General features: G+C 51.5%; 1 protein-coding gene and 1 long non-coding RNA gene across 12 annotated transcripts in view; one reads left to right on the top strand and one right to left on the bottom strand.

Annotated features, from left to right (window-relative positions):
• The window catches only part of MTUS2 (microtubule associated scaffold protein 2), a 588,550-nt gene extending 575,223 nt beyond the window's left edge, over positions 1–13,327 (top strand). For 10 of the 11 annotated variants that reach the window (XM_072795621.1, XM_072795619.1, XM_072795616.1 and 7 more), the window contains 4 exons: positions 2,703–2,801; positions 3,872–3,991; positions 6,113–6,210; positions 10,448–13,327. In XM_072795621.1, the coding sequence (XP_072651722.1) occupies positions 2,703–2,801; positions 3,872–3,991; positions 6,113–6,210; positions 10,448–10,661 (531 nt within the window). In that variant the 3' untranslated portion in view covers positions 10,662–13,327. Of the gene's footprint in view, positions 1–2,702; positions 2,802–3,871; positions 3,992–6,112; positions 6,211–10,447 lie in introns of those variants that run through there. The other variant, XR_012016248.1, reaches the window with a different exon arrangement.
• LOC140615762 (uncharacterized) lies at positions 16–1,303 on the bottom strand. Its single transcript, XR_012016254.1, has 2 exons — positions 666–1,303; positions 16–318 (listed from the first exon to the last, which is right to left on the bottom strand). It is a non-coding gene; the product is annotated as an uncharacterized lncRNA (long non-coding RNA).
• Positions 13,328–16,603: the final 3,276 nt, after the last annotated feature.

Raw genomic sequence — 16,603 nt, 5'->3', positions numbered from 1 at the left:
AGGAACACGCACATCTGAAAGTTGTGGAAGGTGTTTATTAAAACTGTAATACAAAGGCGAGAATTTTCCTTCTTTGCTGGCATACTTTCCCCTGGCAATATTCATTGTACAGAGCCTGCGCACCAAGACAAGAATCCAGGATTGTGGAGATAGCCAGTGTCACAGCTGTTGAATGTACTATTCAGAAGTTTTAAAATGGGAAACCGCCTGCTGCAAGCCCTCCACTGCCCCGATCCGTTGATCCATGGATGGTCCTGCAGTAAGCCGGTGCAGTCCTCACATGGCTTATCCTTGGCCCATTAACCCCAAACTGCCTTCCTGTGCGTCCAGTCCAAAACCAAAAGAAGGGAGAGTTTTGTTTCATATGAGTCTTCACTCTGCCGCTAACATTAAACTGTCATGAATTGTATATATTTCAGTTGTAACTCTCCATGGAAAGAGTTTATTTGGGCTGGAGAATATTTGGTACAAAGAGGACGGCATTGCTTAGGCCAAAACTTCTAAGCTCCTGGTGGCTAGAGAAACAGATCTGGGGCAAGAGATGTGAGCTTGGAGTTTTTAACTCCCCACTATACCTCCTCTTTCTAGCTTGGAAATCATGAACAGTTACATAAGCTCTATAAACCTTACTTTACTCATCTGTGAAATAGGGGCGATAACAATACCTTCCTCTCGATGTGAGCAGATTAAGGGCCTAGCACTAGGTTGGCTCATGGTAGATGCTAGTAAGGAGTGGCTATTGCTATGAAATCGTTTCTAACATTGTTACGTTTCCTACTACTATTGTTATGTCATTGGTTAACCCTTGAGTGACCCATGCTGGGCTGCATCACCAGCGGGGCCTTTCTGCCTCTTAGTTTGACTCAAATTGAAAAACAGTCTGTTTGGTCTGATGGCTGTGGCACCATTGTCTGCCTATGGATCTGTTTTGAGTAATGGTGAATAAGGCAGATAAAAACACAGTTGGACATTTTAGATCTGTCCCAGGTGGCATTGCCTGATGCATCTTTCATGGTTTTGCTCTTCAATGAAGGAGGAGAGACCTGAAAGAAATGCTTCCTCTGTGAGCACGGAGTTGGGTGTAGGAGCTGTGTAGCATTTTTATAGTCATTTTTATAGTCATGTTCTAGAAGGTGACTGCAGCTATGGAGTGACCATGTGCTGGGGCCCAGCTGGTGTTGCCCTGGGCTGGAATTTACATTCATCAGCTCCTGTGCATACAAATTCCCACTGACAACTATAATGCCCTAATGCACCAGCACTTGGATTTAATGGCATGGCGGTGGGGGAGGGGGGCTTTTTGTTGTTGTTGTTTAAAAATAAAATTGGAAGTAACCAGAAACAAAAAAAAAAAAAAAGAGGAAAAGGAACCTGCCAAGGATGGTTTGCAAAACAAGGCCCTCTGATGAGAGGGAGAAAGCAGGCAAGCCAGCACTTCATACATGACAGTGTTTTTATGTGGGATTACATGATTTACAGCACCTAGGCCTTTATACGAGGGGGATGAAGCTGTTTCTTTGGCCAGAAGAGCTCTTGGGGAGACCTTAGTCCCTCCATTTTAATGTCACAGAAGTGGTGTCATTGGATGGAGACCTTTGGGATATTCTGCATGAATGAGGCATCATCTCTCACTGTGCTTGAGCATCAAGAGAAAGCCCCCTGCCCGGCATCCTTTGCTCACCTGCAGTGATCGGGCATTGCTGGGGTTGCAAGGGAGGTTGAGTGTAGATGCATCTGCCCTGGCAGCCAGGGAAGGAGCAAGAAATGGTTCCTCCTTGGACACACCGTCATCTGGTCAGTGAGGACACAGAGAGCTGCTGGGGGTCTAGCCGGGCGGAGAGTCTAAATGGGAGAAAAGACTCCGCTCATATGGCACCTCCTGCCAGAGATATGCAGTCCAGCCCTGAGGCCCAGAAAGGCTGAGGGGAGGCCAGAAGTGAGCAGGGAGGGGGGAGCTGGAAGGTAAGGTGGGGTGGGGAGGGGAGCAGTGAGAGCGGAGCTGGGAGACCAGAGGGGCTGAGCAGGAGGCATGTCAACACTGTGTCAAGTGGGCACTTCATCTTCATGCCAATGGGGTTTAACATGGTGGGGGTGATGGGTTCGGTTCCGCTTTAGAAAGCTCCCCCTGCCTCCAGCGTGAGGGCAGAAGACTTAGAAGCCCGGCGTCAGGTCCAGCAAGGAGCAGCAGCGTGCCTCAACTTTAGCTGGAGGGACAGGGACCAGGGAGCTCGCGGACGCCAGGGACGTTAGGCAGGTGGAATTGGCAGCACTTGATGACTGACCCCAAATTAGTGTGTGTGGTGGTCACAGGAGGGGTCTCAGGCAGAGAGGGGAGTCAGGGATGGTTCAACGGTTTATTCACCAGGGCAGTTCTCTGAAATGGGTATCTGTCCTTCGTCAGGTCAGGGACTCGAGGCCTCCCCGAGGTGGGACACGGCAGCATTGCCTCCCGCCTCCACGGCAGCTGAGGGGGGGACGAGGCCAGCGGCCTCCTGCTGGGGGGACCCGAGCTCGCCCGCTCCCGCCAGGGCACTGCCTGCGGAGCCCGGGGGCCGGCGGGGCCTGGCGACCTCAGCAGCCTCCGCCGCCCCGTGGAGAGCGGCCACCTGTGGGGTGGGCGGCGGTCCCTTGCCGGCTGCCCGGGCCACAGTGTCTGCAGGCGCCGAGCTGGGCCGAGCCGGGCCTCTTGTCCTTCCCTCCAGGACCAGGTGGACACGCTGACCTTCCAGAGCCAGTCTCTGCGGGACCGCGCCAGGCGCTTTGAGGAGGCTCTGAGGAAGAACACCGAGGAGCAGCTGGAGGTAGTCCTGCTCCCCAGGCCCCCCCAGGCCCCCCCAGGCCTCCGGGCTCCCACAGGGGCCCCACCCCGGGAGTCACCTCAGCAGTCTCCCCCAGAGACGGGACCTCTGTGTGGATCCGCTGCCGCAGTGACGGCCGGCCAGGACATGTCCCTGTCAGCACCTCTCTCCTGACACAAGGACAGCTGTGGGTTCTCCACTGATGTGTTCTCGCCAGATTCCACGGCGCCCCAGCCACGGCCCCCGAGCCCCCGCGACCCGCACGCCCTCCCCTCCATCCCCCCCAGCTTGGGGGTCGGCTGGTGCAAGAGTCACCACCTATGCCTGTCTTAATAGGTTGAGGGGAGTGTTTTCCAGAAAAGCTGGCAAAGTTCCTTCCCTCTCAGGGAGGATTGCCAGATAAAATGCAAGACACCCAGGTCAGTTTGAATTATAAATAAGTGAATTTTTTATATAAGTGTATCCCATCTAATACTTATACTTAAAAAAGAAAAGGTGCTTTATCTGGAATTCATACTTAATGTCCTATGTTTTGTTGTTGTTGCTGTTGTTACATTTGGCAACCTTACTGTAGCATTTCTTTCCCTAAAATGCCTTTTCTGCTTTTTAAACCACTTTGCTCATTTCCTACACAAGGATACACCCCACCCCTACCCCACCCCTTGCCCAGCTCTGCCTGGGTACGAGGGAGACCTGTAAATCTCAATGTGTCTGTTGAACCAAGTAGTCTGGGTCAATGTTAAAAGCCAATGTTGAATTTACTCTTTTTTACCCCATGAGCTCCCTTTTGGGGATGGGCTGGTGGCATCCTGCCACCCCAGCATCCAGACTCTTCAGTGGGTGATGGCTTTACCTCTCTTGTTCCCCAGAGAGCTGGATTTCTTATAGCATTTCCAGTGGGAAACCAATGCGTACCTTTATCAGAGAAGGCTGTGAGTGCGCTCACACTCATGCCCCCGTGCCTACTGGGAAACTTGTTACAGGAGGCTAGATTTAGCTGAACTCATGGCACTGGTGGATCCTGGACTTTGCTGGGACCCCTGGTAAATAGCTCTTGTTCTCTGCTGTTGTAGATTGCATTGGCTCCCTATCAGCACTTGGAAGAAGACATGAAGAGTCTGAAGCAGGTATTAGAGATGAAGAATCAGCAAATACACCAGCAGGAAAAGAAGATCATTGAGCTGGAAAAACTGGTGAGTCAGCCTGTGTGCTTGGGAGAGCCCCAGGAACCTGAATGATATGCCGTACTGTCAGCAAGATGCTGTTCACAGCATCCGGAAGGTGGACCCTTCCCTGTCCACTGCCTACACCTGAAAATGCCATGGCTCAGTCTCAAGATCTTTCTTAGGAAGCCAGGAATTCTGATAAGGAATCTGAGGTGGCCTCATTTTGTACAACTGGGGAGCCCTCCTGATTCCCGCCTCCATTCTCCATCTGCCACTCCTCCCCTGGGGGAGTGCTCCTTCCTCCCTCCTCCCTGCAGGCGATAGGTGGTAAGCCAGTATAAATGGAGCACACTGAGGTGTGCCAGGCTTGGTGCAAAGCACTTTACGTTCTTTAACTCTGACAGCCATCCCCTGGAGCAAGTACTGTCGGGAGGCTCCTTTCATAGTCGCAGATGCACACGGAGGCCTAGGCAGAGGCGTAAGGAGAGCCAGTAAGTGGCTGGGCCCAGGTAGGAGTGCTGGCCCAGTGCTCCACGTTCCGGCTCTCACAGCCCTCTGCCTCCTGTTCAGCCCAGCCAGCAGATCTTTAACTTGCCGTCTTAGTAATTAATCATCTTGGCTAACTTCTAAAGTCCCCTGCTTGTTTCTGAAATATCCCTCGAAGCTGGTTTTCCTAAGCCAGGGGCTGATCTAGGCCTACCTGCTGGATCTGGCACCTCCACTTCTTGCAGACATCTCATACTGTACAGGTGCTTATCAGGTGGGGTGGGGGCAGCCTGCCGTGTGTCTGTCAGTAACCAGCATCCAGGCAATGGTGACCATGTGGCACCTCCCAATGGCCCAGAGCTTCCCAGCAGTGTCAGAGTCCTGCCACGCTGCCTGGCCCACATGGAGACCGACAATCCTCCTCCTCCTCCAGGCCGGACAATCCGCATTCAGCTGTCTGATCACCCACAAATCTTAGGGTTTACTCAGATGTTTTTAGCCACGTTCCAGACATTCTGCAGGCCTGCATGCTTTCTCCTTCCAGAAACCTTTCCTGGCATACAGAAAGAACCAATTTAATCACTTCCCATTTCCTGGGAGCAAAGATGAAGGCTGTAGGGAAGTGCCCTGCTGGAAAGCTGGGACAGAGTCCAGCCCTTTGGCTCTGACTCCTGGTCCTCTTCGTGGAAGGGCAACAGTTTTCCTCAAAGATTGACGACCCAATAGTGAATTTGTCATTTGTTCTTCAAAAAATAATTTATTTCTGAATTTATCTTAGAGTAGAACTGTGCTTCTGCAAGTCCCTAGGGGCCACACAGAGAGAAAAGCATAAATTGTAGGGGAATAACAACCAGGGGAAAATGTTATTTTCTGATCATGTTCCAAGCCCATCTCAGGGTTTGGCTTCCTGGCTGGTCATACTCTCAGAAGGAAAAAATGTGTCCACATTATTTGTATTTCTATCCCTCCATTAATTCAGAATGTCCTATTGTGCATACATGCCGGGCAGGGATGCTGATGCAGCTCAGTTGACCGTCAGGGAGAACCAGGGGACCCATCAGCCAAACTAGGACCCAGGGGTGTTCACTGATCTCTGACAGCTCATCTTTGACTGCCTGGGCATGCCCTGGAAGAAATGTATTCTACACAGAAACCGGACATATACATACACACACATTGTATAATATATGTAAAAAATATTTATATCTAAAATATGTATAACAATAATATTTTTACTACATACAGTGCACTCTGGTATTTTCTGTTTTATTTTGTTTTTAAAAATACTACTCACATCTAACTTGATTTTACAACCCATTGTAATTTGCAATGCACTATTTTTTTTTTAAGATTTTATTTATTTATTTGAGAGAGAGAGAGAGAGAGCATATGTGCACATGAACAGAGGGAAGGGCAGAGGGGGAAGGGGAGGGACAAGAAGACTCTACACGGAACACAGAGCCCCGTGTGGGGTGCACTTCAGGACCCTGAGATCATGACCTGAGCCAGAATCAAAAGTTGGACACCCAACCCACCAAGCCACCCAGGCACCCCACAAAGCAATGTTCTTGATAATCCTCCAAAGCCCAGAAGCCAAGGGCACTGGCCTTCTATATTTGTCATGGCCTTGCTGAGAACCTCTTAACACTGCGTCCTTTGTAGGCGGAAAAGAATATTATCCTAGAAGAAAAGATCCAAGTTCTCCAGCAGCAAAATGAAGACCTCAAAGCAAGGATTGACCAGAACACCGTTGTCACAAGGTAGGTGGGCCTGGGTGTCTGAGCCTAACAAATCAGGTGTCACCTACAAAGTGGCATTGCTCTTGAGTTTCTTTGGGGACTCTGTTCTTGTCCAGCATCCAATTTATCTAATTCCTCTGTGCTTTGAGGCTTTCCCACACAGGCTCTTGGCATTTCACATATGAAAAAAAGAATAAAACACCCCACTGGGACCTCCCGGCCTGTGCCTGGCTCTGCATATCAGTGGTCCCCACTTGGGGACAAATGAGTGAAATTGGCTCATGTGTGCAGGAGAGGTCTCCAGTGCAGCTGGGAGATGGAGGGCTTTATTTCTGGGGGGTTTGGAGGAGTGCCAGCTAGATATTCCCAGGCAAAAGACAAAAACGCCATGAGCTGAGCCTGTGCTCTGTTAGCTCACAGCACAGACCTGTGTAGGGCCCTCAGCTGCTGAGCTGTCATCCTGGGCCAGCCTGCCCAAGGCCATGAAGAGCTGGCCCTGGCCAGGGGATGGCAGGGAGTGAACAATCCAGTGAAGCTGTGTAGTCGAATGCAGATCTTCTGAGTAACACTGTTCCCATCTCCATCCCCTGCTCTGATGTGCTCCAACTTACAAGGAAGGATGTGGGGGTCCCCCCTTCTGCTGTCAGAGTAGAGTGAAGCAGTGTTTAGCTTGATCAGCCAACTGGAGCTTGTAGGCAGACCTTGGGTTCAGTTCCAGACTGCCGCAGTTAAGCAAGTATCGCAACGAAGCAATCACATGAATTTTTCCCAAATGAATGGTTTCCCGGTACATATAAAAGTTAGGTTTACACTATCCTATAGTTTACTAAGTGTGAAATACCATCATGTCTAAAAAAGCAATGTGCATACCTTAATTTAAAAATGCTTTATTGCTGAAAAATGCAAACCACCATCCAAAGTTTCAGCGAGTCATAAATCTTTTTACTGATGGAGGGTCTTGGCTCACTATCAGTGGCTACTGACTGGTGGGGGTCAAGCTGCTGAAGGCTGGGGTGTCTGTGCCAATTTCTTAAAACAACAATGAAGTTTGCTACATCGATGGACTTTCACAAAATATTTCTCTGTAGTGTGCAATGCTGTTTGATAGCATTTCACCCACAAGTAGAACTTCTTTCAAAACTGGAGTCAATCCTCTCAATCCCTGCTGCTGCTTTTTTAGCTAAGTTGATGTACTACTCTAAATCCTTTGTGGTCAATGCAACAGTCTTCATGGCATCTCCGCCAAGAGTGGTTTCCATCTCAAGAAACCACTTTCTTGACTCATCCATGAGAACCAGCTCCTCATCCGTTCAAGTTTGATCATGAGATGGCAGCAATGTGGTCCCATCTTCAGGTCCCACTTTGATTTCCAGTTCTCTTGCTGTTTTCACTACATCTGTAGTTACTGCCTCCACTGACATCCTGAACCTCTCGCCTCCAAGTCCTCCATGGGGCGGGGGTGGGGGGGAGGACACCAACTTCTTCCAAACTCCTGTGAATGTGCATAATTTGACTTCTTCCCATGAATCATGAATGTTCTTACCGGCATCTTATAATGGTGAATCCTTTCCAGAAGGTTTTCAATTGACTTTGCCCAGATCCATCAGAGGAATCACTCTCCATGGCAGCTGTAGGCTTACAAAAATGTATTTCTTAAAGAATAAGACTTGAAAGGCAAAATTATTCCTTGATCCATGGACTGTAGAATGGATGTTGTGTCAGCAGGCATGAAGACCACATTCATCTTGCCAGTCTCCATCAGAGCTCTTGGGCGACCAGGTGCATTGTTGGTCAGCAGTAGTATTTTGATAGGAATCATTTTTCTCTGCAGCAGATCTTTACAGTGGGCTTCAAATATTCAGTAAACCATACTGTAAACAGATGTGCTGTCATCCAGGCTTTGTGGTTCCACTGATAGAGGATAGAGTAGATTTTGCATCATTCTGAAGGGCCCTAGGATTTTCCAAATGGTCAATTTGCACTGGCTTCAACTGAAGTCATCAGCTGCTTTAGCTCCTAACGAGAGTCAGCCTGTCCTTCGAAGACTTCTCTAGCTATGAAAGTCTTGATGGCATCATCTTCCAACAGAAGGCTGTTTTGTCTACATTGAAAAATCTATTGTTTAGTGTAGCCGCCTTCATGAATCACCTTAGCTAGACCTTTTGGGTACCTCACTGCAGCTTCTACACCAGCATTTGTTGCTTCACCTTATACCTTATGTTCTGGAGTTGGCTTCTTTCCTTAAACCTCAGGAACCAACCTCTGCCAGCTTCAGACCTTTCTTCTGCAGCTTCCTCACCTCTATCATCCCTCACAGATTGAGAGATTTAGGGCCTTGCTCTGGATTAATCTTGGGCCTAAGGGAATGTTGTGGCTGGTTTGCTCTTCTCTCCAGACCACTCAAAGTTTCTCCATATCAATAGTAAGGCTGTTCCACTTTCTACACCACATGTTCACTGGAGCAGCACTTTTAATATCCTTCAAGAATCTTTCCTTTGCACCACAACTTAGCTGATGTTTGGCACAAGAAGCCCCAGCTCTCAGCCTACCGAGGCTTTCCACATGCCTTCCTCACTAAGCTTTTGGTTTAAAGTGAGAAAGTGCAACTCTTCCTTTCACCTGAGCACTTAAGAGGCCATTGTAGGGTTATTCTTTGGTCTAACTTCAATATTGTTGTGTCTCTGGAAATAGGGAGACACCCAAAGAGAGGGAGAGAGACCGGGAAAGTCTGGTCGATGGAGCAGTCAGAGCACACACAACATTAATTGATTAAGTTTGGGATCTTATACGGATGTAGTTCGTGGACCCCCAAAACGATTATAGTAGTAACATCAAAGATCACTGATCACAGACCAGCATAACAAACATGATAATAATGAAAAAGTTGGAAATATTGCAAAAATCACCAAAACGTGACGTGAAGATGTGAAGTAAGCAAATGCTGTTGGAAAATTGGCACCGGTAACCGTACTCTACTGAGGGCTGGCACAAACCTTCAGCCTATAAAAAATATCTGCAAAGTGCAGTAAAATGAAGCACAGTAAAATGAGGTGTGCCTGCACTTTGTCCATGAGGATAGAGCTCTCTCTGTGGGACCCTTGCCTGTCCCCTGACCCCTTACTGAACTGAACTCCTTCTTGGATCCATATATGTCACCCTGTGATGCACACGCACACTCACATACGTACTTGTGCTTCCTGTCACCCACAGGTGTACACAAGTGTGCATGCTCCCAGACTTGCACGATCATGCTCACTGGCATGCACACTCTTGTGTGCCCACCCCCTCACAGGTCACACACATATAGTTGCACACACTCACACATATACACACATACACACATTACCTCCGCAACTGAACTCGTGGTGCTGGCATTCATTCCCACCCCAGAGGCTCACAGGAGAGACTGTGCCAGGGCAGCAGGTCTGTCACCCACCCTGCTCAACCTGAGCCACCCCAGCCCATGCCTCCCCTGGAAATCACAAAGGCACCTGGCCCAAAGAGCAAGTCCAGGCTTTATCCAAGTGAGCTGGCTTCCTGGGCTGAGTCCGTGCAGCTACAAAATGCCTGTGTACCCATCCCTGTCAGTTCCTCATTTATACAAAATGCAACAAAGCAAGCAACTCACACTTGATGACAGCGCAGGATGCATCGATCCCTTTTTCATTTAGCATCCCTTATCAACAACCATTAATTGAGCATCTGTTGTGTGCCAGACGCCAGGCTGGATGCTGGGGATTCAAGGAAAGCGGCTCTGGCCCCTGTCCTCAAGGGCTCTCGGTCCAGCAGGCAGGCAGATGCACAGATCAGCATGTGCAGCAGGGGAAGACGCTTGCTCTCACGGGGACCCGAGCCAGGGCCAGGGAGGCCAGGAGGCGTCCTGGGGCTGACGGCACTGTCCCTGTGCTGTCCTTATGGTTGATGGCCACTATCTCTGAGCCTCCTGTGCGGCACACGCACACTAGCTCCCCACTTCCCTCCTTTCCTCTTTTGCCTTCAGCATTTGCTCTGTCCGGGGGACAGCTAGGGCCTCCCCTGATGGGGCAGAGGGACTGTGAGGGAACGGATGTGTCCGCGTGAAGCATGGAAATCACACTTCAGCCCATGGGGCTTGGTCTCTGTGGTCCCGTTGGTCCCCGTGCTCCCGCAGGCGGCTGCAGCCTCCTCCCTTGCCCCGACCCCCCTGGCCCAGTGAATCTCAAGTTCATTGCCTTCCAGCAGAATCGCTGCTTGATTGTTTCCTGTTCTCCCCATGCAGACAACTGTCGGAGGAAAATGCCAATCTGCAGGAATATGTGGAGAAAGAAACCCAGGAGAAGAAGAGATTGAGCCGAACCAACGAAGAGCTGCTTTGGAAGCTCCAAACTGGGGACCCAACCAGCCCGGTTAAACTCTCGCCCACGTCCCCCGTCTACCGTGGCTCCTCCTCGGGGCCCTCCTCGCCCGCCAGAGTCAGCGCGACGCCCAGATGACCCACCCAGCGCTTCCACCCGGACGGACGGACGGAGTCTTGACCGGGCTGGCCCTGCGCGCATGCTCAGTAGCTGCATAGCTGCATCCTAAGCAAAGTCCTCTTCTGATCCTCATATAAGACTGTCCTGGTGTTGGCACTTAGGAAAGTGTAAACGGTAGTGTCTGATGTGCAAACGTTTGACCGTAGTTAGAGCCAAAAGAAAGGAAGAAACTCCAGTTGTTCTTGAGCAATGAACTTTCACTGCAGAATTTCAGGTTCGTTACAAATAGCTCAGTTTTGAATATACATTGAATAATCCTTGTGTACTGCACCGATATGTGTGTATATTTAGATATACGTATATACACATGCAGCGGTTCTGAATTGCATTTTTTATAACATGAAGTGCTGACATATTTTGGTGAAGGTCAGCAGTTTTCTAACTTGTGCCTAAGAATTATTGGGATATGAAAATGCATTTCTATCTAGCTTCCCAGGAATATTTCTACCCAAAATAGAAAAAGGAAAAAAAAAAAAAAGATAGAGAAGAAGCGCCTTTCAACCTACCACCAAGTGGTACTCTAACACAAACACCAGCGATTTGTGAACAGTAACTGCCTTTGGAACAGTCAGCTTCTTAGTCAACATGATGTGAGGTCACTATTATTCCATTCGCAAGTTTTACTTATTAATACTCCTGTCGTGAGTGCCTAAGGGATAGCAGTGGGAAATCCTGAGGGGTTTAGCGGTTTGCAGATGCTTCTCACGACAGTGAATCATCTACAGTCTTGTAAACACAAGATTTGCTTTTTTCCTAAGTGACATCTTAGAATCCATCATTAAGCTCCTACACCCTTGGGAAAATATGGAAGAACATAACCTTCTGGAGTGAGGGTGAGGATGACCTTGGAGCTGGCCAAGACCATCCGCGCTCTGTCCTCCAGAAGGAAAACTGCTGGTAGGATCTGTATCTTGATTGAGCACAGAGTAGGAAGGCATCCTCTGGCATCCCATGTGGTGTGCTCCAATGTGATTCTATAAATTCTATAAATCAAAATATGACCCTCAGGCCCCCACTTCATAGACAACCATCCCCCCTCATCAGTTTGGTCCTATAACTCAACCCCATAACTGTACATTGAGATGGCTCAGGGGTTCTTGCAGGGGCTTCCAGAAAACTGACCCTTCCATCCGGGGGATCACTTTGCAGCTGTGCTCGATCATCACATGACCTCCCACAAAGCCAGGTGTATTTTCTGCCCCATGACCAAGCAGTACCACAGCTGACAGTGGTCCCTTCTCAGGCCCAGGAGGTTCTTCCAAACAGAGGAGCCCAATGAAACGGTCAGCCAGCAGTCCCTGGCCCCTGGACTGGCATTTGTCTCGGAAATAGTAGAGTTAGAATGTGAAAGCTCTCCCTATAGTGCTGTGGAAGAGTAGGAGCATGACACACAAAGAAAGACACAGTTTTTTAACAGTTGACATGATAATGATGGTGACGATAATGATGCCTTTGTTTCCTGTTTGTGACAAAGACCCTGCACCTTTTCCTGATGGCCTCTCGTGATAGTCCTGAGTCCAGGGCTGCCTCTGAGCATGCCCCAGGCGAGCAGACTCATGCAGGGATGCTCCTTGTGCCAGGAGCCATGGAACCAGGAAGAAACGACCCACGGGAGGGGCCACCTTGCCCGCGGCCCTGCCTGCTGGGCACCTGTGCAGCCAGTCTGAAGACAGGCCTGGTCTGCATTCTTGGCATGAGTCAAGCTTGGGCTTGCTGGCCTCAGGTACATCTCATTTCTAGCAAACCTCCCAGGGTCTTTGCCCATCCTCGGGACATACACGATAGATACTCATTGAAGAGACATGTCTTTTTTCCTTTAGTGGCTCTGCATGATGTTGTGATATTGAGTTGGGCGTTCCATTAGAGTAGATCGTGCCACGTTGACTAAATACACAAGTATTTATTCTATTAGCAGGCACCACCTGCCAACAGTCATTTGGCAGTAGCTCGGCTCTGCCCCTTAGGAACTGCTTCCATAAGGACACCTGCTAAATGCAGTTACACAGCAATACAGATTTCAGTGTTAACGTTAGAACGTGCTACAGTGTGTTAGCCTATTGCAGTCAAAGTCGTAGTGATGTTAGAACTAAGTAACCCCTCACTAGGTGGACTAAAGCTTTGCCCTAACCAGCCCTGCCCTTGGGTACTTGAGCTAATTCCCACATTGCCCTGGCTTCATCCCTTCATCATCATGGGTTGCTCCTATCCTGAAACCTGAGGGCTGGCAGCCGCTGAGCCCCCTCTTCACCACCCTACCCACCCACCCCCACACACACACCATTAGAACTGGGACCTCTTAACATGGAAGTCTCCCTCCATCCACCCCTCGGGCTGGAGTGGTTTCCACATCCAGATGCTGCAGCCTCCCCACCTGCCTCAGACCCACCAAACCTCACCAGCCTCTTCCTGGTGTTTGAGACCTGACTGTGCCCTGCACCCACCCTTGCCTTCCCAGCACAAGCTGAATGAGGTTGTGAGTGGGGCGGGTTTCAGGGGAGGGGAGGGGGCTGACGGGCTGGCACACATGGTGATTATTTGAATGGGGTCACACATTATTTATCTGGCCCCTACAGTTTCTGTGTTACATATTTGTGTTTGAAGCATATTAAAATTAACTTGAGGGACTTGCTGTGATATGCACTTGATGTAACTGTCAGCCTGGCCCTCCCAGGCTTCAGGAAATCCCCTGCTGGGGATCCAAGGCAGGGAAGCAGGGAGGTGTTTTGCAGGCTGCGTTCCCTTTCTGCTGGTACCAGTGTCAGCTGATTGTCACTCACCAAGACCCACTCTCCCCAGACCCAGCAGGTCCAGGGGTCCCGCAGCTGTCTTCCAGCCCAGATCCCAGCAGCTCTGCCCTGAACCTCAGAGAGCATCAAGGCTCCACTCTGCTAGGCCATCTTCCGGAGGCTGGGCGGGCTAGACTCAGTTCCAAAGGACACGACACATGGACTACAGTCCTTTCCCCATCGATTTCACATTCAGGCCTAAACAGGTGTATGTTTCTACTGCAAAGAGAGCTTGGTGTGCCCTAAATCCCATCAGGATCATCACAGACAATGCCCACAGTCGAAGCAGGTCCTTATCATGAGCTTTTTCCTCCAACGGGGCAGGGGAAATGGGGTACAGGGAACACAGGACCCTGGAAAGCTCTGTAGGCCTCCCTAGAATTCCCCAAAGTGCAGCCAAGACACTCACTTCTACCTGAAAGCACTTGCCCCCATCTCACCCGCCTCAGGTTGTCCAGCCTGACACTGCAATGTCCACATGGGCCTGCCCCTTCTTCGGGTTACAAGGGAGACCCAGTGTGGCCAGCTTTCCATGCTGGTTTCGCAGGGCATATAGGAGTGGAAACAACTTGAGACTTAGGCAAGCCTGCCCCACAAACAGTAGCTGAACAAAGAGACTTTTGTGGATGACAAATCACTTCGAGTCACCTCAGGACCTGAGAGGAACACTACAGATCCCCTCTGAATCACCCACACCTCCAGATTGTTGACAATGACTATGTGTTTACTAAATGATTTCCTTGTCAACCTGTCCCAACCTATTAGTGTCGTTTGGGGTGTCTTGTGCCCTCCACTTGTATAATAACCACTTTCCATTGTCCTTCCCCCTACACATGAGGTAAACAAGGTACAGGTCAGCACCTCCACTTAACCCAAGAGCAGACTGGTGACTCGCCCCTTGGCATGTGCAGGAAAAGGGGTTAAGCGCCGGCTTCCTCCTGTCTGCAGAGAACTGCGTCCCCTCCCACAGGGTAACTTGCAGCAGACCGAGATCTTTGGTGGAGACTCTGTCACCTCCAGTGTGCCCAGGACCCTGGTACAGCCCGCCACCCCCGCATGGGAGAGGTGGATCATCTCATCAAGAAGGGAGCGATGGAGGAGTTAAGCTCAGGTAGAAACAAAGCTGAAACCACCGGCCTGCTATTGGAGCTGAATGCTCTTCTCGTGGCTGATGTGGCACATGCAGCATCGCTGTCCTGCACGCTGTCACAGCTTCCGTGATCAAGAGTCAGGGTCCTGCGCCCTGGAGAGTTTGGGCCCAATACTTAAAAAAAAAAAAAAAAAAAAAAAAAAACCACGGAAGGCTGGTATGCTGTATGCTGTCCTGGTTGTTAAAGGGAGTTCATTCACTTAAATTTGCTAAATCTCTTTAAAAAAAAAAACAAAAAAAAAAAAACCAGGTTGCTTCTCTTAAACGTCTGGAAACAAAAACAGGACACTTGGGGTTTCTGAGCACCAAGTATAATTCTCCCCTGTCGGCGTGGAGGGAAGAGGCGCTCAGGAGGTGCAGGCCTGTTCGCCGCCCTCACCCCGCCGAGTTTCGCCAGGGCCGCCGGCCAGCGGGGGTGGGGCGGTGTGCAGCTCTCAGCTGGGCCCCCTGGTGCACGTGACCTGGGCACAGGCCGGGGCACCCACTCCTGGCCCCCCGAGCAAGCTGTTCTTGCACTGCTGCTGCCTGCAGAGCGGTTTCTCGCTTTAACCGCGCCCAAACTGATGTGGCAGGGCTGTTCCCGTCCCCGCCGCGCCACCACCGGCCTCGAGGCGCAGAGGAGCATCCACGGGAGGGGCCGGCCCGCAGGACGTCTCGCTTCCCGACTCGGGATCGGGCGGAGACCAAGTTGGCCCAAGAGCGGCCTCAGGAGCAACAGCGGCGCCTGTTGGCGTCACGTTCTATTCAGTAGCCGCATTCCCGGCCCGCTGGGCAGCCAGAGTTTGGGGAGACCAAAGGATTCCCTCTGGAAGGGGGGCGGACAGGGCCATCCTCCGGCCGGGCTGGAGTGGGCAGGCCCCAGGCGCGGAGGGGCCCCGGAGGGTCCTCGGGGCTGCCGGCGCCGCTGTGTGAAACCCCCAGAAGGGTTTCGGGACCAAGCCGGGGGAAAGCTTGCTCCCGCGGCTCCATCGCGCCCCCGCGCTCCGGGCTCGGCTCCGAGGAGCGGCTGACACGGGGCCGCGGGGCTCTGCCGGCCGCTGGGCGGCGCTGTGGGACCGGGGCTCCGCCGCGGCTCCCGGGGGTGGGGCTCTAAGCGCGCCGCGCCCCAGCCCGCCGCCACCTGCCCTCCTGCCGCTCCCCCGCCCCCGCCGGCTGTCAGCAGAACCTCTACGGGAGAGCTCGCTCTGGGGAGGGGGGCCTGGGGGCGACGGAGGCCTCCTGCCCGCCTGCGGCCCGGCCGCACCGCACACGGTCCGCGCTCTGCGGCCTGGGGCGCCGCGGGCGCAGACACGAGACCGGGCTGGGGAGGACTTGCTGACGGATTCTGCTGTTGCAAACTCGGGGTGAAGCCGGCCGCAGCGTGTCCCCCCACCCCGAGAACACGCTAAGGTTAGACCCTGTCGGGGTGGGGGGGCGGTGGCAACACCCTTCCCAATGCGATCACCAAATCACAGCAGGGTAGTGGCCGAGAGTTGAGGCCACTGGACTGAATCTGCCTCCTGTGCAAGAGGACGCTCCCCTCCTCAAGCGGGGTGTGGGGTGGGGTGAGCAGCTTCAGTCCTTCCCCAGCCCCACCCTGACAATCGGTGCCTGTGGAGGAAGTGCGGGGCTGAGGTGTGCGTGGCACGAGGGATGAGCAGCCTGAGTCCTTGGCTGGCTGCGACTTTGGTGGGAAGACGTCCGGGCTCTAACCCAAGCCAAGTCTGGAAAAAAGAGGTCCTCGGAGATAGCATGAGAGGATCCTAAATGAGGGCTGGGGGACTCCCCGGTTGAGATGCTAGTCCTTGGAATGAGGATTTGCACCTAGTGGCCAAGGGAAAATGAGGCACTGCAACATCTGGCTGTGGGGAAACAGGAAGAAACTAAAGAAGCAAAGGGCAGGATGTGGAAGTCTCTGTGGGGGCAATGACAAGCTTGAGGACCCTGGCCGAGAGCTGCTACAATTCTTGAGATCACACTGTACA

Source organism: Canis lupus, chromosome 24, assembly GCF_048164855.1.
Source record: "Canis lupus baileyi chromosome 24, mCanLup2.hap1, whole genome shotgun sequence".
NCBI lineage: Eukaryota > Metazoa > Chordata > Mammalia > Carnivora > Canidae > Canis > Canis lupus.
This window is presented reverse-complemented; position numbering and strand designations above follow the sequence as displayed.